This window comes from Catharus ustulatus, chromosome 6 (genome assembly GCF_009819885.2).
Source record: "Catharus ustulatus isolate bCatUst1 chromosome 6, bCatUst1.pri.v2, whole genome shotgun sequence".
Lineage (NCBI taxonomy): Eukaryota > Metazoa > Chordata > Aves > Passeriformes > Turdidae > Catharus > Catharus ustulatus.
Window position 1 is genome coordinate 41,822,660 of NC_046226.1, and position 24,044 is coordinate 41,846,703.

General features: G+C 38.5%; 1 protein-coding gene across 1 annotated transcript in view; it reads right to left on the reverse strand.

Moving 5' to 3' along the window:
• Positions 1 to 111: 111 nt before the first annotated feature.
• Positions 112 to 24,044, reverse strand: part of HSD17B12 (hydroxysteroid 17-beta dehydrogenase 12) — an 80,837-nt gene continuing 56,904 nt past the window's right edge. The window contains exons 7-11 of the mRNA XM_033062712.2: positions 17,345 to 17,379; positions 11,954 to 12,035; positions 8,597 to 8,662; positions 1,959 to 2,108; positions 112 to 1,812 (exon numbers count right to left, since the gene is read on the reverse strand). Coding sequence (XP_032918603.1) covers positions 1,708 to 1,812; positions 1,959 to 2,108; positions 8,597 to 8,662; positions 11,954 to 12,035; positions 17,345 to 17,379 — 438 coding nt within the window. The 3' untranslated portion in view covers positions 112 to 1,707. The remainder of the gene's footprint in view (positions 1,813 to 1,958; positions 2,109 to 8,596; positions 8,663 to 11,953; positions 12,036 to 17,344; positions 17,380 to 24,044) is intronic.

A 24,044-nucleotide genomic window follows, 5' to 3' on the forward strand; every position in this document is an offset into this window, starting at 1 on the left:
TGGCATGTAAAAGTACAGTAATTTTCACTGTTATTATTCACAATAAAGAACAATCAGGTGCTTGAATGTACTCGCAAACATTTTTATGAGAAAAACCTAACACATTAAAACTCAAGAGTAATTTCCATTTTATTTGTTTTACAAAGTCAAAAACATACAGATTTTTTAGTCCAATGCTTTCACATCAGATCCAGAGCAAACCAAATCCTGTGCTCTTAGAGAACTAATACCACCAACTTCACCATCCCTGTTCCAAAAAATTAAGAAAACTATGGGATAGGATCTGCATCTCAGATTTGATCAGCACCATTGCATCGGTATTCAGGTTTTTTCAATGTACAGAAATGTTAGCCCGAAATCATGTCTCAGTGCAACACATCTTACTTCAAAATCAGAGCTTGAAATTATTCTTTGAAGGACAGAAAAAAAAACCTCCCCTCTTTCACCATTGGAAATCACCACAGAAAACAGTGGTAGCTGCTTGCAATTTCATTTGCCTTGCAAGTTTTACACATTTTATGTTTATAAGAAGGAATGTTAGAAACCAACATCTTTAATAAAGAGTAGGTAAATACACACATCATCAGTGCAGACTTCTCATGTACTCTGATCCCTGTGTCCAGGAGTTAGGTAACTTGAGCCTCATAGGAGCATTCCACTTTGGAACAGAACCGTGAAACAAATCAGCTAATTTTAATGCAATTAAATTAAAACTGTTCTACTCTTTAAGACATTTCCTGGTTCTCCTTTTTAAAGCCGTCTAAATATTCAGGATTCACATTTCAAAGAACCTCACCAGAAAGACAGACAGATACATAACTTCAAAAAGAATTTAACCACCATTGCTAACAAGGAGAGGAACTCATTTCAAGCTCTGCATTTAAAGTACCCATAATCTTTTACATAGCAACCAGCATGTAACATGTAACTTGTGACATTTATCTACATTGTGTTATCACCACCTATTACAAAGAGCAGGCACTGAACTTTTAAAAATGTTATTACAAATCATGAAGATTACATATTACTGAAAAGTTAGAATCCATATTCAAGACCCAAGACTTCAAATGCTTTCTGCAATGTTACTTTATGTATATATTTATAGATGAGCTATTACACTTATTTCAGTTTTTGGCCCATTTCCCTCAAGTTCATCACCAAAAAAGTCACAGTGGACTATGTAAGCAGGGGAACACTCATGAGCTGACTGATAGCGCAGAATCCTTGCAAGTATCCAAAACCTGAGCTTTGAGGTCAATACTCTGGAAATAGTGCTAAGTTACCTTTTTAAATAATTATGCTCCCTTTCCTCTCCTGCCCACCTGCCCAGGAATATTTGAGAACTACTTTTTTTCTGTCCTTCACCCATGAGCACAATAACAGATATGATGGACACTGTATAACCAAGATGTTCCTTGACAGCGTGATGTCTGATCAAGTCCATGAAAGTATTTCATAAAGCGCAATGCAATTTTAGTTCAAAGCACTTCCCCTCTCATAATATCTATAAACAAATAAAGCCTATTTTTCAATCAGTATTAGGAGTTAACAGTCTTATTTCACCTGTAACCCAAAACAAGACTGTTTCCTTGTTAGAAAGCACACCTACAATTGGAGATGTTTCTAAAACATTAGATCTACTTGATGTTGCAGCATGGCACGGAACCTGCAGGAGTCCTGGGTTCTCAAGATCAAGTTGCTTCCCACTTACTTCTCCTTCATTTTTTTAAAATAACGAGCCCGCACTTGTTTGTTTGTTTTCATGATTATGTTAATGGCAGTAGATGTAGGTAGAAGAGACATGACCCATCCCTAGAAAAAACAAAATAACAAACCCAATTAAAAAAAAAAAGAGGGAGTGAGTTCTCAGCATTTTATAACCTGTACTAATTACTCTTTTTTTTTCATAATAAACACAAAGGACATTTCAGATCCTTACATTTTCCAAGGTGACTTACCATGAGTGCATGAGGTAGGTACCCATTGGTCTGGGACTGCAGGCCCACCGTGCCCAAGGCAGCTCTGACATACCTTTCAGGACTGGGCTTATCAAGGGTTGGCTTGCGGATTTTGGACATTTTTGTTGCCACATAATATGGTAGAACACTCTGCACACAAGAAAACTCATGTTAAGCAGGGAATGCTTTCAAGATTAACTTACAGATTAATCAAGGATCTAAAGTAAGGAAATCAGAATTCTAGCTTAAGCCAGTCGTATTTTCAGTTCTAAGCTCACAATGGGATCCCAATATAAGATCAAAAACTTTTTTAATCAGATAAACCATGGGTCATATTTGGACATAGTTCAGTTGTCTCCTGACAGCCAACACCACCAGCTGGAGCTCTGGAACAACCACTCTTGCAAGCATAGGGTTGAGAAGCCATTCTCACAATTTGCCTTGTAAGTACAAAACTTCGTTCTAATTGTTAAATGAAAATGCTGTTGCTTCTCTGTAATAAACCCCCAATGTTTGCTTGGGAACGAGGTGCAGAAACCAAGACAGGAATTTTATAGTCAAAGCTCCTCAGTTTGGCACCTATATGAAGGCAGGAGGAGGCAGGAGATTCAAGACACAGAGCTTGTAACTCCACAGCAGGGCTCAGAGGACAGAGATCATCAATACCAGTGTGGAAGTACAGAAGGAAGGATCAAGAGCACAGTTGATGAGCTTTTAAAGCAATGTTTGGAAGCAAAACAGAAAAGTGATTCTGGGTCTTCAGAACTGCCTGTAGTGGAGAAGCAAGAGGAAGCAGCATAGGTGTATGCTGATGGAGGGATGCTGATAGCACAATGGCATGTTCACAGTCGGGCAAGGTAGACCTGGAGAATCCGAAACCTCATTCCACCTTTCCCAATTTCATGCTGCTAGAGAGCGAAAGGGAAATGCACATACACTTGTACAGTAGGAAGCAATGCTCTTTCCTCATGGTTATGGTTTCAGCAATGCTTTCAACTTGTCCTCAATTTTTGCCTCTAAAAGAGTAATCAAGAAAGTCCTGGTCTGCAGCCCTTACACAGATATTGAACATACCATATCTCAACATGCCTAGAGAGGTTGGAACTTAATCACCACTTTGACAAGGACCTCCTAAGACAGACACTGTCAGTGGCTCTAGCAGTGATTCAATACATCCATCCACTAGTGCCCATCTAGCGGTTGCTCTCACTGCTGCACCTTTACAGCAAGTACCTGAGAAGTGTGTGTCCACTTCTGCTACACTAATTCATCTCCAAATGAGAACACCATCTCAAAAAACAGTGTCTTTGGGAAGTTACAGTTAGTAAACCTGCTTCCCCATGTTAGTCCCTTAAGGAACAACCACACATGCCTGACCTCAGAAACATCTGCTGTTGCTCTCAGCAGCATTGCAGGGAAAGGACCCCTTCAGTTCTCATTGAGTGTGTATCCATGCCATAGCTGTGCACATTTCAACAGAAATTTTACCACTACAAACAGGAAACATTGGTATGTCTGCTCATTCCTTCACCTGAGAACATGAAAACTGTGCCCTTCTGTCTATAAATATGACTTTCAGTAATATACTACTGAGGCCACTTTCAAATGGGAAGGAAAAACACGGAGACCTAAACTTCAGAAGTGAAAGCAGCTACTGTTGCCTTTAAAGTCACCAAAAGTTACAAATGTTTGGGTAAGAAAACTACTCATTCTGCCACCATAGCAGCATAGGTACCTCATTCCAGCTCCAGAATATGAACCGCATCTATTTTTCAGATCATATTCCTATGCTGAATCTCTAGTTTGATGTTTTAAAAAGTTAAAACTTTAAGCTTCTTATTCACCACGAAATTATATCTGCAACATCCCACCAAGAAAGGTGCAATAGATATGATTTATTCTCTTTCTCTGCACAAAACGGACTTCAAAAGTGAACTACATTACCCAGTTACACCAATGGATAGCATGAAGTGGCCAAGAATTGTGCATGAGGATACTTGGAAAAGCAAGCATATGGTAGCACTGCTGGATTGACTTCAAGGCACATAGAAACATGGGATTACACTCCAACGTTTTTCTTTCCACGGATGTACTCCAGAAAACAAAAAGACAGGTACTTAATTTCAAATACATCAGATTTACCATCTTGGTATTAACTGGACCTTATTTTGATAAAGAGACCTGCTGCATCTATTTAGTTTTCTCCCCTTCTTCCTTCTCACAAGGAATACAGAGATTCATGGACCATATCTAAAACAGGCATAACAGATTTTTTAAAAATTCACCACTTCAAGCCTTTCAGCATTTTACATTCAGACAGATATAACCCACACTACCTGGGCAAATAACTCTCCTTATTCAGGGAAAGCTTAGCCTGCACTACACTTTCAAAACATGCTTTAAAAGTAGTTTATGTCAGTACAATGTGTCTTGCTCACTTTAAACATTTGCTGCTGCTTATAACTCTGATCCTTATAAAAATTGGCTCACACTCAAAATTGGGTTCTTGAATATTATTTAGATGTAAGAAGTCAGATCTCAAGTCCTGAACAGTCAAGTCATAAGTCCTCCAAAGTCAGAACAGCTTGTTTACACAATTTTATCAGCTTTATAACCTTACTTTTCAAAAGGCAAAAAGACCTGAACTCCCCGATGTTGCCAAATATGTTTCCTTCCCTTTCCAATGTGGGGGAAAAAGGAGAGTGGGGGACATAAAAGGGAAATCGAAGTTACATCAACCAAAGCTGACCTGTATAGAAAGCAAAACAGCCAAGCTAAAAAGCTTTGAAGGAAGTACGGTAATGCCCTTAGACATCAGTTGGGTGACAGCACACTTCTGTAAATACATGGAGATAAAGCTGGGCCAGTTGAGTGTTGTGAAAAGGAAGCTGGTGGTGACATCTTACCTAAAATTGTTTCAATGGTAGTTATGGAGGTAAGAGCAAAACTCTTCTTGGTTATGCCTGATCAAAGGATAAGAGGGACAACTGTCAATTTTGGCTGTAGACAGTTAGACTGGACATCAAGAAGAAAGTCTTTTTACTAGGAGAGCAACATAAAATTCGAACAGACTGTCCAGAGAGCTCACAGCACCCCTGCCCTTGAAGGTTTCCAAAACGTGGCTGAATAACGGCACAATTAGCCCATGACCTAGTGCCAGCAGCAATCCCACTGCTAATTGCTAGGCAATCCACCTGCTGGGAGAACAGGAGGTTAGGGTAGAAAACTTGCTGGTAATCCTTTTATATGGACATTTTCATTAATTTGTGGTCTGATATTTTATGTAGTCAATAGAATAAAAGAAAACGGATAGTGCAAGTTTCTACCAATATACTTCTGCTATGCATAGTAATAAATTATAGAGGGACAATGCCAATAACTAACTGAAGTTTAAAAAGTGAGTAAAAGAAGGAATCAAAGAACCAAGCAATATTTCTAGACATACTAAAAGAGCAAAAATTTCATAAGAGTGCAGAAATCTTTCAAGGAGAGATCTTTCCAAAAGTCTTGAGAAAAGTCATTATCATGTTCTTCCTCATTTATTTTCTTTTGCCTCTTTTCCCCACGTAAAAATACACGAAGTTTTAACCTATGCTATTACTGTGCTGCTTCTGAAAAAGTAAGCAGACCTGTCAGCCAGAAGAGTATATTTTTAATCCAAAAATGGCAACACTGCAACAAAAGCATTATCAAAACTAAGCTTCCACAGATGGTAATCCACTTGAGCAAGACACATACTTGAGGTTGATATGAAGAAACTGATAAAATCCCACCAGCACTTTGTTTCTGCTTTTCACACAGTGGTACTCTGGAGGTATTGCATGGCAAAAGTTAACTGGTTTCAATGATGATGATCTAGGTGGAAGGGCAATTCTGGAATTAAAAGTGTAATGCTTCTGAAGGTCAGAGATGTACCTCAAAAAATCTAAGAGGGATGCAATCTTCCTTAGGGATTGAAGGAGATAGGTCAGCTAGTCTTCACAGAAAAGTACTTTTAATATTCATTAGCGGTTTATAGTGACTTAGGCTGAAACAAGAGGACAAGGACATGGACTGCAACAAAATTAGCATAACAAATTGAAGCTGTGACAGCTATTGAGAATCAGACCCACATAACTCAATGGCAATTCACTGTCTACGTTTAAGGAATAAAAAGCAATGCTGTCAGGAATTCACCATCCTAAGCAAACACCAGAGTGACAAAAAGACAGCTTATCACAACCTGTGAAGCTTTGTACAGGAAAACATAACTGCAGGTATAGAAGGTTAGATTTCATTCTTCCTTTGTTTATAATCCTAAAAATATAAGATACCAAAACCCCTTTTCCTAGCTTTTCTACACCCAAAAACTAGGAAAAGTTTCCTATACTATATACATTCATGCTGTGCTTAATGCCTTTAGCCAAGCATGAGTTACTGTGTTATTTACCTTTTCAGTCTGAACAGGTACTCCATAGTCATAAATGAACAGTTCTTGCTCCTCCTTCATTCTCATCTCAAACTGCTAAGAATATTATTCAGACAAAATCTGGGCAGGAGGAGAAAGCTGCACATAGAAACAACACATCTCAAAGATGTAACACTTCTTTCTACTGCAAGCATCTAAGCACTCTCACACTAAAGTAACTTATGAGCAGCTTTGACTAAGAAAACACCAAAAAACAGAGGTTAGATGTGGTACCACAACACAGACCCAAAAAAAAGAAAAAAAATCACACCATCTGTATTGTCAATGAAGCTGTGTGTTGTAGGGGCCTCTGCTTCTCAGTTTTTGTAGACAGACTTCAGCAGGAAGGAAGCCCACCCAGAAGACTTGATATTATTGATGTAGGAAAGGGCAATACTCTACCAGTTCCTTGAGTCTCATTTTGAGACTACGATCACAGAGAAGGCCACACTGAATGAGATGAAAATTATTGAATATCAACTCTCTGATAGTGGAGCTAAATCTGCCAGTAATACAATTTGAAAGACACTGAAGAGATAGAAGTAATCAAGAAGAGTAGAAGTGAAAAGAAAGCTGTAAGGAACTTGCCACGTGGTAAACATTGACCTGTTGCAGGACAGTTTGATCAGCAGACAGTTTGAGCTCTGTGTGAAGAGAAAGTAACAAGGAGACACGAAACACTGAAAGTTACTCCAGCTAAATCCACTTCAAGAACTGAGAGCACACAAAAGTCCCTGTATGCTGAACCTGCACCTGTTGAGAATGCTCCCTTTTTATGCATCCTTCATTGCTGCACATCGGTTTAGCTGCACATCCCAGAGTGCTAGGGCACAGAATCAAGCACCCAAGGGGAGAAGTCAAACTTTCAGAGCTGTACTCCAAGTTATAATGTTACCAGTGTAAAACTGGAGTCAAGCAGTTGGAATGCTTTCAGGGTCCACCTTCACTAGCTTCCTCTCCACTGCCAACAGATTCCAAAACATACAGCTCCCCTTCAGATATTTCACATAAAGTTTAAGTCTCAGTTTACAGGAGGTTCCCATGAAAGGGTTGGTAACTGCATGGGAATAGCTCACCCAACAACTGTCTTTTTTCTTAATGCGATCCATCCCCAGAAATGTGACAGGACATTTTCTGATGAGATGTTCTTGTTTTACTGAATATATTTAAAAGGAAAAATAATCTAGCACATCAAAAAGGTAGCACAGCCTTAATCCAGTAACAACTTCCCTATAGTTTTAGCCAGTAATAAGAGGTGTGTTCTTTTGTAAGATGATTACACATTTAAAGCATGCAACTTTGTTATCTTTCATAAAGCCTTTGAAGTTCATATGGCTTTGAGGACCACCACACAGAACAGAGGAATGAGAGGCATGGACATAGCTAATCCTGTTTGTAAGATCCCTAACTGAACTTCAAAAAGAGATACCATTGTCTTCACAGTACAGGTAAGATCTCTCACACCACCTTTTTTAACTGACTGTTCCTCTAGAGAGGTTTAATCAGCAATGGAAGGTTCACTGTTTGTGACCAAAGCTGGAAATTCCAGCTTTGGAACAAACACTAAAGAGTACATGAGAAGTGATATTAAAGCAAAATCCTATAAAACTGAGAAACTGGCTTGGTTTGCTTCTGTGCCACACCAAAAATAATTACCATCAAGGAAGGTAAACAAATGGGGAGGGGGCAAGGAGGGGTATGAAGCAAGACTCCTTAGCAATATAGAAAATTAAGTCAGTCGGTTGCACATGAAGGATCTTTGAGGATTTTTTTTGTTCTTCAACTATGCTTAGATTAGCAGTTGATCCACTGACACTGCAGGGATTCTACTATTCCAGTCATTTAAACTGTTACCCATGGAATGCCTGTACAAATGCATTCCACAAGTGTATTCCAGTAGATGAAGCTTCATAAAGATGTCTTCTGCAGCACTGCGCATGGTTTTATGAAATATGTTATCCTTAAAGGTTCAACTAGCACCATCAGCTAAAACCACACAACCAAACCATGTCTTTTGTTGCTTCAAGACCCATGGTTTCAGAGTAATTTAAGAGAGCTGCTAATGGGATCAAAGGAAATCCTTATCTTTTATCTGTCACACACTCATGAATAAGAATATGCTGATTCCTTTTTGTTGCCAAGACACCAATGTTGCTGTGGCAACCACACTTACATGAAACAAACTACTCACCTGCACAATGATGCCCTTGCTCTTGTATTCTGCATGGAGGCCTTGGGAGAAGTAATCCACAAAAGCCTGGAGAGAGAAGGGAAACATGCAGCATGCTACACGTTGCAATGGAAATTCTAGTTTAACAGTTTTGTCTACGAGTATTTGAATCACTATTTGGAATTCCTGTTTTCAAAGTGAAAAAAACCCTAGGTTTTCAATGAAACTTTGCATATAAGAGCAGTGCTATTCAAATAGCAACTCCATGCTTATTAAGTATTTTTACAGAAGCAAGGCTCAATCTAAACAAATAAACCCCTTTTTAATTTAGTCAAAAAGAAACTAGATTTGTTCAATAAAGTCTAGTTAAAAGAGGAAAAGACAACATCATGTTCGCATTGTTCTCTACTTATGCCATCTTCCTAGATATTTTTGTAAGTAATTTAATTGGGTTCCTCTTGTGCATGATTTTTAGAACACAGTGTTGAAACACTTAGTCTTCTGCCTTTACACTTCTAAAAAATGCCATCCTATGGTGACACTTCTTCCTAATCCTCAAGTCCACCTCCACAGACTCTCTTCTAAACTTCTGGAAGTTTTAAAAATTGCAAGACTAAAAGTTCAAAGAAAGAAGTTAAAGGGCTTAAAGGCAGATGTTAGCACCTGCCTTCAACATGCTCTCAAAGCCGATACAGCCACCTCCTTTAACCCTGACAGGAAATATTGTCCTAAGAATCAAAGGCTACTCAGCAGTTCAAACCAGTGCAGATTTTCACTTCCCAAATTCCTCTAAATCACCTTTCCACACAACCCTGCCGTCCACTGAGACAAAATATCAGGTTCTGCTATGGTTTCTTGTTTTAGTGAAGTGATACAAGCAAGTAGGATGAATGGAGTACCTTCAACTGAATGAATGAATTAAACCATCCCATCCATGCCTGAAGCTAAAATAAATACTAAGCATTTAAGAAGCAGTTGCTTCACACCAAATTCAAACCAAGCAGCAAAGCTCTAGTACTGCACCTCCTTTACAACCTTCCTTTGGTCACCATGTCCCCAGTGGTTTAACATAAGTCCTAACTGAAACCAGCACTCAGTTTGCAGTGGTCAGCCTTTTTCCTATCAAGGCCATCCTACTGAATTTAGCCTATAAAAGAAGCAACAGAAACATTCCCACGCTACTGGACTCTTTCTATAGAAAGAGTCTATATTCCATATCCTCTTCTTGAGAATACTTGGAAGATCTGAAATAAAACTGATTTTTGCTGTGTAGCAAGTTGCATATATAAGATAGCAGGAGGCTCCTTAAACTATAAAAAGCTTATCTGATATTCTCCCTCTTCCCTGAGTATAAGTTCATAACAAAATTCATTATTCAACATGAGCAAGACAAAGTCTGGCCTAGCAGCAACTATTCAAGTGAATCTTCTGACCATCCTCTTGCATGGACATGCCAAATAGTTTGGTGCAGCACCTGAACACAGTAGGCAGGTGCATGTGTAATAACTGCACAGAGTATAACTGAACAAAAAGAACTATATTATGTTAATGAAAGTGCTGTGATCATTCAAATTTCTAACCATTCCTCCATGACAAAAATCCTGGCGGTAGCTACTGCTCCAGATATGGAGATTAAGTATAAAGGACTGTCTTCCCTAATGCTTGCAAAGAGCTTGCTATAAAGAAAATGCTCATTTTATATGAGAAGAGAAAGCAACTTCCAGTATACAAATAAGCTTTGGAGTTTTTCCTCTTGAAAAATTTATTTCAAGACAAGTTGGGTTTTCTACCTCCACAAGCTCAAGTCCCCAACAACCTTGAACCTGAAGTCTTAAGAATGCTCTCTAAGTAAACATTCCCTGAATAAGCAGATAAGCATTGCATATTAGAAAATTTCTTCTCCTTGGATATCCAAATATCTACTCCAAACAGTAAAGGCAAGGGGGATGAGGTGGGAAATGATATAATCATATTTCACTCCTCATTAGCATTAATGCAGTTAGGTAAACCTGTCAAAATATAGCACTGTGATTCTTTTAAAAGAGTCTCATTTCAATGTAAACTAGGGAATTCTCCACAGGAAGGTTAAATAGTTAGACCACATTTGTTCCTGATAATTAGTCAAAGTCATTGACTTACACCTGAAGGGTATTATGCTTTAAATCCCCTTTGAATAGATGAGGGAAAAAAAAAAACCTTGAAACTGCAGATACAGTCTTTCTATAGCTACATTAGGGGAGTCACTTTCATGCTTACCAATCTTGCTGTAAGAGAAGATGGGCAGTGCTGAGAATAGGCAGGTTATTTGACCTGTAACTTAGTTTTTTAAGGGGAAGGGAAGAAATATTTCAGATTCTCATTGAAAACAACAAAAAAAAAAGACTAACCAAAGCAGTATAAGGTACATTATCACTAAAATCAGAAGCTCCATTGATTCCATAGAGCTGAAGCACTGCCACAACAAAAATGATCATTTGTATTAAAACAAAGAACTGCCCTCTCAGGAAACAGCTATTTCAAGGGAAAATTTTATCAGTTAAAGCTACTTCAGGCTTCTAAACTTAAATATCCCCTCCTTCAGTATGAATAAAATAGTGTGCATTAACTCCCTTCTGGGAACATGAAGATGTTACTGAGAGTCTAAAGGAAATGTGAGTCTGTTCTGACATGAATGACACTACTGAAGGTTTCTTCATCCTGTCAAGGTTCTGCTTAGATTCTGAGATGCTTGAAATATTCAAGGTAATTACCAGGTATAGCTGAAAAAGCTGTAGTGCCATACTGCTTTAATACCAGTGTAAATGTCTCTTGCATTCTGTTTTATCACATATGCCTCAGTTCTATGCTGGGTACCCCCATTCTGTCTTTATGGCATTCACTGGAGATATTTTAGAGCAACATTTTAGAATCCCCTGAAAGTATCTTTGGGAAAAAAAAAAACATAAGACCAACTGAAAAAAGACACAACTGTCCCAGTGACACAAAGAGAAACCAGAGCAGTTGAACTTTAGATGAAATGTAGATCATACAATCATCACAGAATTTAGGGGAAAGAATTTTCAAAACCGAAATAAGAAACTGTGTTAAACTTAGTCAATATCCTTTCTCAACTTTACACTAAGTTTGCTTGGTACGCTACTGTCCTTTTCCATGTAAAAATGGAATGCATTAAGAAATACATGAAATAATCATTTGCATGCCAGTAAACCCTTGCACTCAGTTTCTCTCAACCTTCCAGTGTCCACTATTGGAAAAACGCAAGACAGAAACTCTGTACTTTTAGTTCATGAAAGCACCACTAGATGGACACCAAAACATTTATTCCTGTAAGTGTTGCCTTGTTTGACACTTGATTTCAGTGTGGAAAGGAACACCTACCTTGGTTGCAGAGTAAAGAGTCAGAAGTGGAGTTGGACACATCCCTGAAGCTGATGCGATATTCAAGATTATTCCTTTTGATCTGAAAGGAAACAAAGATACATTATCATGAAACAAAGGAAACATCTTTCAAAAATTACAGCAAGCCTAGAAAAGCCCTTTAGAATGCAACTGAGATTCAGATCTGTTTAAAAACCCCAACCAAATCCTGAACTGAAAATCACTTTATGCACAGTTAGAAGTATCCGGGCAGCTGGTATAAATCAGAAACAACTCCAAGATCAATACAGCAAGAGAATCAAAGTTGTATTTACATACACATATACATACACACACAATGAGCTAAACTATGCAAAACCATTGAATCAAGCAGGCACAAGTTCAAGAGGAGCTTCAAAATCTTGTGGTAAGATGGCAGAAATGGTAACACAGTTTTGTTATATGATTTACACTTTGATAATTCCTTTCATCTTCTACAGATTACTTCATAATGAATCTTCAAGATAGCAAGCATCAAAATCTACTGCTCAAATACAGAAGTGTTTTAATAAATATGGAAGATATTCAGTGGATGAACACAGAAAATGGAATTTGTCTTATAGCTGTATTACAGTACCACTGAAGGTATTAATCAAAAGCATTTTGGTAAAGGTACCCAAAATTACCGACCATCTGCTCTGTTAGGGTGTTCTAAAGCACATGCAGGTAGGATAGGAAGGATCCTGACCTCCCAATACAGACTGATTTGAGCCATATCTATTTTTCAGACTAGTTTTACCTAAAAAACCCACATATTTAGTGCTAGGTAGAAAAAATAATTAATTTTGAAAGCTTCATGCAAATCAGGGCAATTGCTCTGTTAGAAGGTGCTGTGAGACAGTCCAACAGTGAAAGACAAATCTCTACTTCTTACCCTGTTGGAAATTCAAGCCAGTTTACCTCAACACAGCATAAGTATGCCATGCTCAGGGCAGTGAGAACACTCACTCAGGTAGACATCACACAGCTTAATTCCTGCAGATTCACACCAGTTTCCATTGTATTTGTTTAATCAGGTATACCCTACACCACTGCTGCCACAATCATTTAAGTAACCATCTTAAAAACAAACAGTAATTTAAGTCACTGTTAAAAATTAAACCAATATAAATGCTTTGGAAATCATGACCATAGATTCAAACCAGCATGCCTTGTGCTTGATACAAGTTTGAATTACATCTGTGACTGATTTGTCTTGAGGAATGAGATGGCAAATGTGACAAAAGAATTATTTCAGTCATTCAGGATTTCAAGCACCTTTGCCAAAGTTCATTGTGTTTTTCAGGATGTCCCTGCAAGGGTTGGTTGGTAAAATAAAGTATAACATGAATAAAAATATGTAGCATAGAAAGCATAAGATCACAAATTAATCAGGAATTTAAGACAGCAAAACATTAACAGTGGATGCAAGAAGTTTTTAATATCAAGGCAGGTGGTGACTGATATTTATTCATGAGCTCAAATGGAGATTAGCAGTGAAATAAGTATTTATGCATTTTTTAAGAGATTATCAGATTGGAGAATACTATAAGGAACTTTTTAAAAAGCTCAGGCCGCTATGTGAACAGACTACAGAATGGCAAATGAAAAATCAATATTAAAAGAGCATCAATAACCAACAACGCATACTAAAATAAAAAATGTGAATCATCACAAACCTTGCAGGACTCTAAATCAGCTGTCCCCTCCATGAAAAACCTGGACAAGGCAGCTCTTTTGTGCAGTAGTCACCAAAACCAGTCAAACAACAGGAAGCTGGGAATGGCAGGGACAGATCCTCCACCAACACCAAAATCTTGTTTTACAGTCTACAAACTACCTTTATCCCACCAAATACAGAAGAGAAATATTAAGAAACTCATGATTTAAGGAAGAGAAGAAAAAAAATCCACCCTGATACATCAATTTAGTAAGAGGCTATTAAAAGCAGCCATGGTAAGGGTACACTACCAAATGAAAAAGATCAAGATCTTGATTTATCCTCTCAGAATACAAAAGAAAGATGACATTTATTTAAATAAAAGACTGAAATTCAGATCCGATAAAAAAAAGTCCTCTTCTCATATTCAGACTAGGGAGTACTTGCCACAAAACTTAACTGAGGACAAAAGCTTAACAGTATTCAAAGAAGGATAAGCATTGATATGGACAAACACGAGGCTCACGCTTTTAAAACAAACGGAAGCTTTAGAAGAGAGGCTGACATTCAGGCTGCAAGCACAGGTCTCGCAGCATCTGGCTGCACTGCAACTTTCTAGCATGAGTCGTGACCACCACCTAGATGGAGTGAATTAATGGTTTGACCCAGTGAAGAAAAGCCTCTTGGAAACACAAAACACTAAGAGCAGCCCCTTGCAGAAGCTCTGTGTATTGGTCTCTTTGAAGCAGTCAGTGCCACTGGGGATTTTTGTGGTTTGTATTTTTACATTTTAAAGAAAAGAGTCCTAGCTCATAACTTAAAACCCTCAGATAAAATGAAGTTGAGAAGCACGTAAGTAGGGGAAACACTTTCAATTACTCCAATTACAATTCTGCTTCTTAGAGGAACTGCAGAATAAATATTTTTTGGGAGGGATCTGATTAATTACTCAACCATCAGTGTGATAAAAAGACATTTTGGCTCCATCTAATTCGACTGTGCTGTTAATGGGGAAAACCAAAACAAAACAAAACCAAGCAAAAAAAGTTGGTTAAGATGAAGAAAGCCAGGCCCACACCCTCACACCTCCCCGCCATTCTACCTTAAGTGGTCCAGCACCAGGGAGGCTATATTTAGCCATCTCCCTGTTGCTGTGGCAACCAGAGCCTGCTCCAGCTGCATGCCAAGTGGAAAGAGCAAGCTTCTTCTGTAATGTAATTATGCACTTGCTACTTTCCTGGCAATAAATACGATAGTTTGGTATTTGTCTAGCAACAGCCAACTGCTTTTTGGTGGTGGTGGTGGCTTTTTTTTGTTCCAAAAGACATCAAGCCTTGATTTTCAGTTCTGTGAGTTTCCCCTCTCAGACAGTAGCCCTGAGTATTTATACAGGAACTGCTCATTTAAGTGTAATAGGAATCTTCAGATAATAAATTGTCACTTTAAGTGTTCAGAGCACAGGAGACAAGTCACAGCAGATAATCTAAAGGCCATTACCAGAAGTGGCATTCATCTAATGCTGCTGTGTTTATTATAAATAAAAAGTAAAAGGCACACCAAGATGAAGCTTTGTTTTCTCTTATCAGACCTGGATGCAAAGCATGCAAAGTATGTTCTATTTTTGTATTTATCTTGCAGTATATTGTCATAAAACCAACATTCAAATATGCAGAAGTACGCACTAGAGAAAGCTGCAAGATGCTCTAACACGCTACGTCACATCTATCTACTCAACATGCTCTCCACCTTGAACAAGTGAGGAATGACAATGAGATTCTTAGTCTAGCCTTATTCTTAGAGCCTGGAGCCCTCTTTCTAGCCTGTGGTCCCATGTGAGAAATATATGGCTGACCTAAAGAGCAGCTAAGTCCAGCTCCAATTCATTCATGCCCTTGGATTTGCTGGACATCCATGTCCTCCTGTGGTTACAGACTCCTAGTGGTGTTAATGGCCTCTGAGCTATGACTGTGCAGGAGTTGGCACCTGCAGGCATTGCTTCTGTGCACTGCAAACCCAACCGACTTCACAAAAATCAAACAGAAAATGGAAGCTTTTTCAAATATTTTTCCTTGAGATTGAAACCAAGGCTGTAATCCAAATGGAGTAGTCTTTTAAAGTGGTTCCTTATGTTCAGGAAAAAATTCAAGATGCATACTTAATTTTTTTTTAACCACTATTAACTTTTTCTTCCCAGGCTTCTTGAACATTTATCCGTGGAATCCCTGAGGTAGTCGTGCAGTTACTGAACTAAGAGGAAAGACTATGTGTGCTCAAGGTCAGTCACAACCAGAGGTCAGCAGGATCCTGATTTGCTGCCTTTCATTCAAATCATTTTACCCATATGGATGTGTAACAGAAAAACCTATACAGGCTATTCTATAAGTATACATCATTCTGTCGTGAGAAGCTTAAGATGTAACTGCCAAATGGATAGCTACAATATTTCTCTAAGCAAAGAAGAAACTGAGGCAAGAAACTGTTAAGGGTTTGTAAGTTCCAAAGCCTAATAATGAAACATTAAATCTCCTCAAAAGTATAAAGGTTTTGGTCATGTTGGCACCTTCACAGGACAGCAGTTTCACAGTACAAGGACAAGGAGCAGCTTCTGACCTACAAGCTCTGAGTATGTATCACCCTCGTACTATAATCCTCACCCTCTAATCCAGCTGCACTGGGAAATATTATACTCCTGCATCACAGTTCAGTCTGTTGGTCTTTATTTCTAATTCAAATCTCTTTACATGAAATAAAATTATTTACATCTCCCGATTGGCTAAGTAAAAATCTTAGCTCACCTGATGTGCTAGACACTGGCTCCCATACTGACCATTAGCTCTGACAGTTTGCACCCAGGAAGAAGCTTTGTTTTAAAAGTGAAGCATCTGTGCAATACTTGAATAACTCAATTCTGGTCTGCAATGAAGGTTCAGACAGTGGGATGACACAAAATAGACCTTTTTTTTAATCATCTTTGCTAGATTTGGAGGCTTGCCCCATATATGGGCTCCTCCTGCTGTATTTGTTTGCATGGTTCTACAGAGTTTTCCACAGTAATGTGAACACGGCTCAAGCGTGATCCAGGGCAACCCTCAGCAAGGCAGGGTTAGCACCTCAAGAGAGATGGCAAACAGCCAGCAGAACCAACATCATCTGGAAAACAGCCTGGGGGGACTAAATGGAAATCATGAACCTTTTGGTTTCACCTGGGAGCTAGCTGGAAAGTCAGTACATCTTCCCTGTCTATAATGGTGTGTTATTCTAAAGAGCTGGTCTCCAATTCTTCTTTTCCAAATGATCACAGCCTTTCCTCAATATACCTCCTACTGTATAATGAGAACATATTCTTTGCATCCATTTTACTTACAATGACTTAGAGAAATAGCCTTAAGAAGGTTATTCCCAGGAACTGTAACCACCCCCTCAGAATAGCAGGCTGTTGAGTTAGTGCTGATGAGTCAGACGGGCTTTTAAATTCTGTTCTAAAAGGAATCACCACAACAGTGGAGAAGGGAGAGGAAAAATAAAAAGGGAATCGAGTGGAAAAGGCTTCCACCGTCTGATGATTCATGCACCATCAGCGTGACTCACCCAGCATTACTCTGCCATTAAAACATGGAGACTAGGCTGATTAGTCACAGTAATGAATTTTTCAAGAAAGGATTCTCCCCTATAAATAATGATGACTTTGTCTGGATAGTGTTAGTGTGACTCACCTTTCCAGCATGCCGGGCAGCACCAATCGTGTCATCTGCAAAAAGAAAACATTCGTGATGGCTGAGAATGCAGACACCAGACAGCCAGAGACCGAGGGAAGCCTCCCTTCCTCCCAGAAGCAGCTGCCACCCCCTCCACCCCAAGCACGGCTCGGGGAAGCAGAGACCATACTTTGCGTAGGCAGTTTATTTTTATTCTACCTGGATAACTTGGCTCTGTCAAGTAGTGTGTGCACTGAATCTGGTGAACCCATCTAGCTAGTAGCACAAGAGTAAATAAAACAAATATCTTCACCATTCTGCAGCATCCGTGGCCTCTAAAGAACATTAAAACACCAGAGTACTACAGTACATGTACCATCTTTTTCTCTCTGCAAAAAACACCTGTCTTCCTCAAGACTGACTAAATTTACCACCTATGCCAAGATTCCAAACATTATCCAATACATTATAGCTAGGCTTACTGAACTGCTGAGTTTAAGATAAAAATAAATTATGAAGCAGGAAGAGCACTGACAGAACTAGTGAACGTTAAGTTTCCTGCATTATTACCTACAGAAAATACTTAAGACTCCAAAATATTTTTTGCTGATTACACAGATGTTTTCACTGAAAAAACTACATCCCCAGGAGGAAAGTCACCTGGCAAACTTCCTCACTGCTCTGGAAATTCCTGACTTTATTATGACTCTGAGCAATCCATCTACAAGCTGGCTGAAAGATTTTCCAGAGCAGTAATCCTAAAACAAGATTCCCAGTGGCAGACAGAGCATCTCTGACAAGGGAAACAAATTAAGCATTGATCCAAACTTGGACAAAATTTAAATTAGTGTAAAATAGTTAACTTTCCCACTACTAATTACTACCATCCTAAAATAAAATTTAAATCCAAAACTCCTGCATTCCTGAAATATCATCAAAATTCTGCTTGTGCCAAATTGAGCCCTGCCCCAACTAACTCTATGAATAACTGTCACTGACACCAAGGACAGATCACAGAGGAAATATAAACTATCACTTTTGACATCTGAAAGGTGTTCCAACAAGGTTTTTGAGAACATGGTGGGGTGGGTAATAGAATAGTAAAACCAGCACACACTAAAACCTAATGATACTCCCACTGATCCCAAATTACTTGATAGCTTAAAATAAAACATTGAATGTTTAAATAGTATGGGAAGAAAAATACACAAAAGAAATCAGCATATACAGGCACACAAAACACCTGTAAGCACTTTTATTACAAAGAAACAAATTTTATTGTAGGAAGCTACTCATTATCACCAGTGCATTAGCCCTTACATATGACTCAATCTGGGTTTGAGGTTTTATTGTTTGTTTGTTTTCATTTCTTAATTATAAAATATCCTTTCAGGAATAAAGGGGGGAAAAACACAAAAGAAAGTAATCTCAGTTGATTGCAGGTGACACACAAAGAAAATGCTAGAGAAGGGCTGTGTTTTGCATTTTATTGGCATTTCTCCCTCAGAAGCGATTCTGCCATCAGCCACACTGCATGACAGTTTCGATAAGGGACTATACAGGCAGGAGTTGAACAGGCCTTCCTTTCATGAAGTCAGCTGTTGACACACTCAGCTGTCAGCACTGCCCCAGAAGTCAAACTAAGTATTCAGAGCTGATAAGCATCAACAAGCTAAACAGATCTGATGCACCTTCAAAAAACCCTCTAGTATTAAGTTTAAGCATACATGAGCTTTTTCATACACTAATGCTTCAAAAGAAATGTAGAAACAACTATTTATTTTAATCCTAAAGGCTAAAGAATGATTTAGGTTGATTTTAAGACTAGTTCAAGACTGGAAGAACTTTTATCTGATCCAAGTTTTATGATCCCTTCCATAGATCCCCTGGCAAAAAGCAGCATACTGTTTCTTGCCTCTCAGGGCAGTGTAACGCTGCGTATAATCTCCATAGATTGGCACACGGACATGGACTGGAATTGCCTTCCCTTAGGCAACCCAGAAATGATGTGAAAAACCAGTACACAATTTCCCACTGTAGTGTAGAGGAGACCCCATGTTTGAAACTTTGTCATAAATCCACACAAATGCATTCATGGTCTAAAATCCAAATTGCAGCCCACCAAGCAGCTCTAACAGTTTATCATAAACCTGCTGGCTACAAAAATAAGCTACAATAATTGGTGGACTTGCATTAAATAAAAAACTATGAAGCCATTGACAGCTGAAATACAGCAATAGGAACACATTTTGGGGAGAAATCAAGACGTCTCTCACTACCAAATGTGTTAAATGGTTTGTTTCTGAAGTTCAGCTGGACAGGCAATCAATTTTTTTCCCCTCCACAGAAAAATTCTAATGACAAAACTGGATTTCAAACTCAACATCACTTCCATTTGTTTTACTAAAATTCTTATTTTGAGGGAATTTCAAAATTCTGTGAAATAGGGCAAAAATTTCTATCAGTATTTTTATACCTTGTGATGTGTTAAAAAATATATTTATGAATATTCAGTATCTTGATGTAAAAACACTGTTATTTTTAAAGAGCAGGATAACAGAAGGCAGCACTCTGAGTCAGACTCACCTGACCCAGCCAACTGCACACTCAAAGTTGCACGATCGGAAAAATGCTGCCAGTATATTCTGCAGCTATACTCATGTCTGACAATTTTATACACTGTACACACATGTAAAATATTTTCAGCATTAATTCAAATGAAACAATAGCAGAAGTGTAGTTTTATCACTAATCATGGTGTCAGTGGTGTCCACCTGTGCTTGCATTGTATGATTATCCAAAACAGCCAAACTGGTTAACACTCACCTTCGACAGCTATAATCTCAGACATGCCATTATGAGAAATGGCAGTTCAAAACTAAAACATCTAGAACTGAATAAATATCTCCCAGATAAAGAATCCAAATTTTACCTAGGTCTTGTTTAGAGATAGTCTGTTCTGTAATGGTGTGTATTTCATAAATGGCAAATCTATAGGAATTTGCATATAGCATGTCAGAACTTACAGCACTGTTAGTTTCTTTGTTTCTTGGCAAATAAATACAGGTAGAAGGAGGTGCAAGGAAGCCTAAAGGAGAGGTTGGGAGCTACCCTAGAAAGAGTACATGGTTAGAGTACACATGGTTAGGCTTCCTTTACATAACCTTTTTCTGAAGGAATACTACCTTCCACAGATATGAGTTGAAAATGTGAATGTTCCCAAGACTGAAGACTCAGGTGATTCCAAAGTAGCTAGGCTACAGGAAAACTGCCAGCTCATCCAAAACACAGTGGTTTTTCTTTCTGAAAATTTGCATTAGAGCAGAGTGAGTATGTGCATCTGACAAATTTGTTCAGGACAGACTACTCAACATCAGGAGTTGTTTATCTTTGATATTTTACAGAGTCTGGCTAAAAGTTATGTTTAGCACACAACCATGAAGAGTGGTTGCTGCACTCTTTTTTTGTATGTGTTTTCTAATTATTTCACATACAGACATAATGCAACCACAGAGTTTGGGGTATAGTTCCTTTGGTTTGGATGGCTGCTTTGTTTTTAAGTCAACTTCATACCTAACCATCCATATCTCAAGTTCCAGGATGCTCAGGGCAAATGACTAAAGTAAGGTAGAGATTGATTACAGACCAGTTCAATAATGTTTTATAGGTAGCTATAATTTCTTGATGCCCTTTTATCTGCAACTGCATGTATTACTTTCCTGGCAAGCACTGGTTGTATTGTCCACTCTTCCTCACCAAACCTGTACTGTACTTTCTAGCTCTGGAAAAATTAACACTGCTTTTACCTTAACGAGGCTAAGATTCTCACTTGCAAATACAAGAATGCACAGACTTTTGGCTAGACTTATGTTCTAAAGTAGGCAGTACAATTAAAAGCTGCTATTAGAGGACTAACAAATATAGTTGGAAGTTATAACCATGGATTTCCAGTGATTTTTCTTCAGAAGAAAACCTCTCATTCTTAGTTATCACTGCATTGTAGTCTTTCCTCAAGCTGCTCCAAGCAATAGCTCAGAAGTAGAGCCTTTGGAAAGAATAATAATAAGAAGCAGCAGCACAATTTTGAATATCTTTCAAGTGATGTTATTCAGACTATTAAAATACAGCAGGAAAAGGTGAGGTAAATATTCAAAGTCATCCTTCAGCCCTTACAGGCCCACAACTGGCAGAAATCTAATACCACAGTTGTACATTTAGAGACAAATCATTCTATGATGTTACAACTGCAAGTCATTCTTTCCCCTTTGAAAGGATATAATTATACCCTTTCTGTAACTAGGGCTATACAAAGACAACAAAGAGTGAGACTTGAGAATTTGGAGAAGTTTGCTGCAGTGTTACACACCTAAGAAATTTCTCTCATACACAAACCTAGGATGAAATTTTAACAACTCAGCAACATAACTTTAAGATCAGGAATTCCCTGTGGTGCACCCATTCATGTACAAAAACACCATTGCTACCATGAGAAAACTCAAGAGTGTCTGGGCAGAGGATTCACACAGGTTCACAAATGCCACAGCTATTTAACAAAGTTAACTGGCACCCTTGCCCACAGACGTACACTGAAAAAACACTGAAAAAACTAAGGAACTGTTCTCATGCACTGGTAGTTAAATTGATTATGAGGCCTATTCTCAGCATCCAAAAAGTTTGTTAATGTGTCTCTCTTGAAACAGGAATTTCTTAATGCAGCTCATATCCCAGGCCAAACAAGAATTATTTCTATTTGTAAAAACTAGCAAATAAATCTGACCTCAGCTCAACTCACACAGTAACCCATGTGGCCATGTCAGGGATATCAGACAAAAAGGGAACTATGAAAGTAATAAGCCCTGCTCATTTTCAGTGACTTTCCTCTGAGCAACAGTTTTAGAAGAGAAAGTTTATCCTGTTTAGAGCCACAAACTTTTGGAGTCAAGTTAAAAACTGAAAGCCCTCAAAATAAGCATATTTCTCCTCTTGCCCATTACACAAGAAAACGACTGCTCAAATAATAAGGCTGAACTTTCTCTTTTCAAGAGGCAAAATATGTATTTGTGTCAACCCCAAATCTACAGAAAGCCACAGAACTCTAGGATTTCCTGAATTTCCCAAAGTTACTTGTACTTAGAACAAAAATCCCCAGTGCTTCTCTGACTATTGCTTTAAAGTATTTATCAGGGTTACATTTCCCTTGATCCACCTTTCTGTGTATCACACTCTCAGGTTCAAAGTCAGCAAGGTGGGAAACCACAGCATTGAATTTCTCCCTCTGGACTATCTCAATGATATTCATGACCACCTACACAGGATGCTTACTCCTTTTCCAAGTACTGGCAACTGTCCCTCTCTGTTTTAAACTTGTATTATGTACTTGGCTAAATCATCAACCCCCTCTTTGATTATGACTTTGAATAAAAATGTAAAAAATCTCTTGACTAGACTGAAATACACACACACAACAGAGTGCCTCTTCTTACAAGTCAGTGTTGCCACTGTCCTCAGAATTATGTTGCACTTACTGGTGACCCTTTCCACAGCAAATACAAAAATTCACATAGTGTTTGTGCAGGAGACAAGCAACTACCACCTGATTTCTAGTAAGGTACCTTCACAGATGTGGTATTGGGCTGCACTAGCCCATCTGAACACACATTGGAGAGAGAGAGATGTCATTTCCTACTGTCTTTTCAGGATTGCTGCTCCTCAGGCTTTCTTCTTCCTACACACAGGTCTGCATAAGAATATTCCCTCTCTTTTTCAAATACACTGACTTCTGCCCCTCCTTTCAATTTTATATTCATTGTAGGTTCTGTTGCAGCTTTCTTTCCTAAACTCGCAGTTTCAGATTTTGTAGTAGTTATTCCCACGTCCTGCATGGGACTCACAGCCTGGTGGAAATCACCTCTCATTACTTCTCCATTACGAGGCAGCTGACACCAGATCTCTCAGTTCAACATGAAGTATTTATGTATTTTGAAGTCTTGAGAAAATTAAAACCATCTCAAATATGACAACAAAAAATCCTTGATGTTGTAAGGCCTATTAGCCTTTCGTATTGACACTCAGTATAAAATATGAGTAAAGTCATCAACGTCAAGACTACCACAGACACAAGGGATGCATATGTACATAATTTCCTCTCCCACTTAGTCTGTTAATGCCAATGCCCAAGAGAAGCCTGGTCTGCAAGACTAAAATTTGCATCCCCCCACAATATAATAGCCTGCAAACCAATTCAGCTCCTTGCTTAATCAATCAACCGCTAAGCCAGCACTCCCTCAACTATTTAGCCCTGCTCATTTTTCAAGAAAACATAAGTTTATGCCTCACTCCCACTGCAATTAGCATATTGTGATGCTGCAAAAGAAGTAACAAACTTGCAGCTCCTTCCATACCAAGTAACTCTTCCAGCTTTCAAAAGAGAAATAAGGGCTCCCTGAAGCACTTGAAGCAATTCTCTGTGCTCATTACCTACCCACTTTTTCCACTGGACAGCAGTTCTAGCACTCTTGGCTTTCAGGATATTAAGCCAATAACCAAATCAAGTTTGTTTTTCCAAGTGAAACCAACAGCTGGAGAATACAAAGATGAATCAACTCAAGAAGATGAAGTTACTACAAAAGAACTATGATTAGAACTATACAGAACAACTCTAATTTTCATTTCTCAACACTTGCTGGTTAATGAAAAAACCCAGGGATTTTGACCTGAT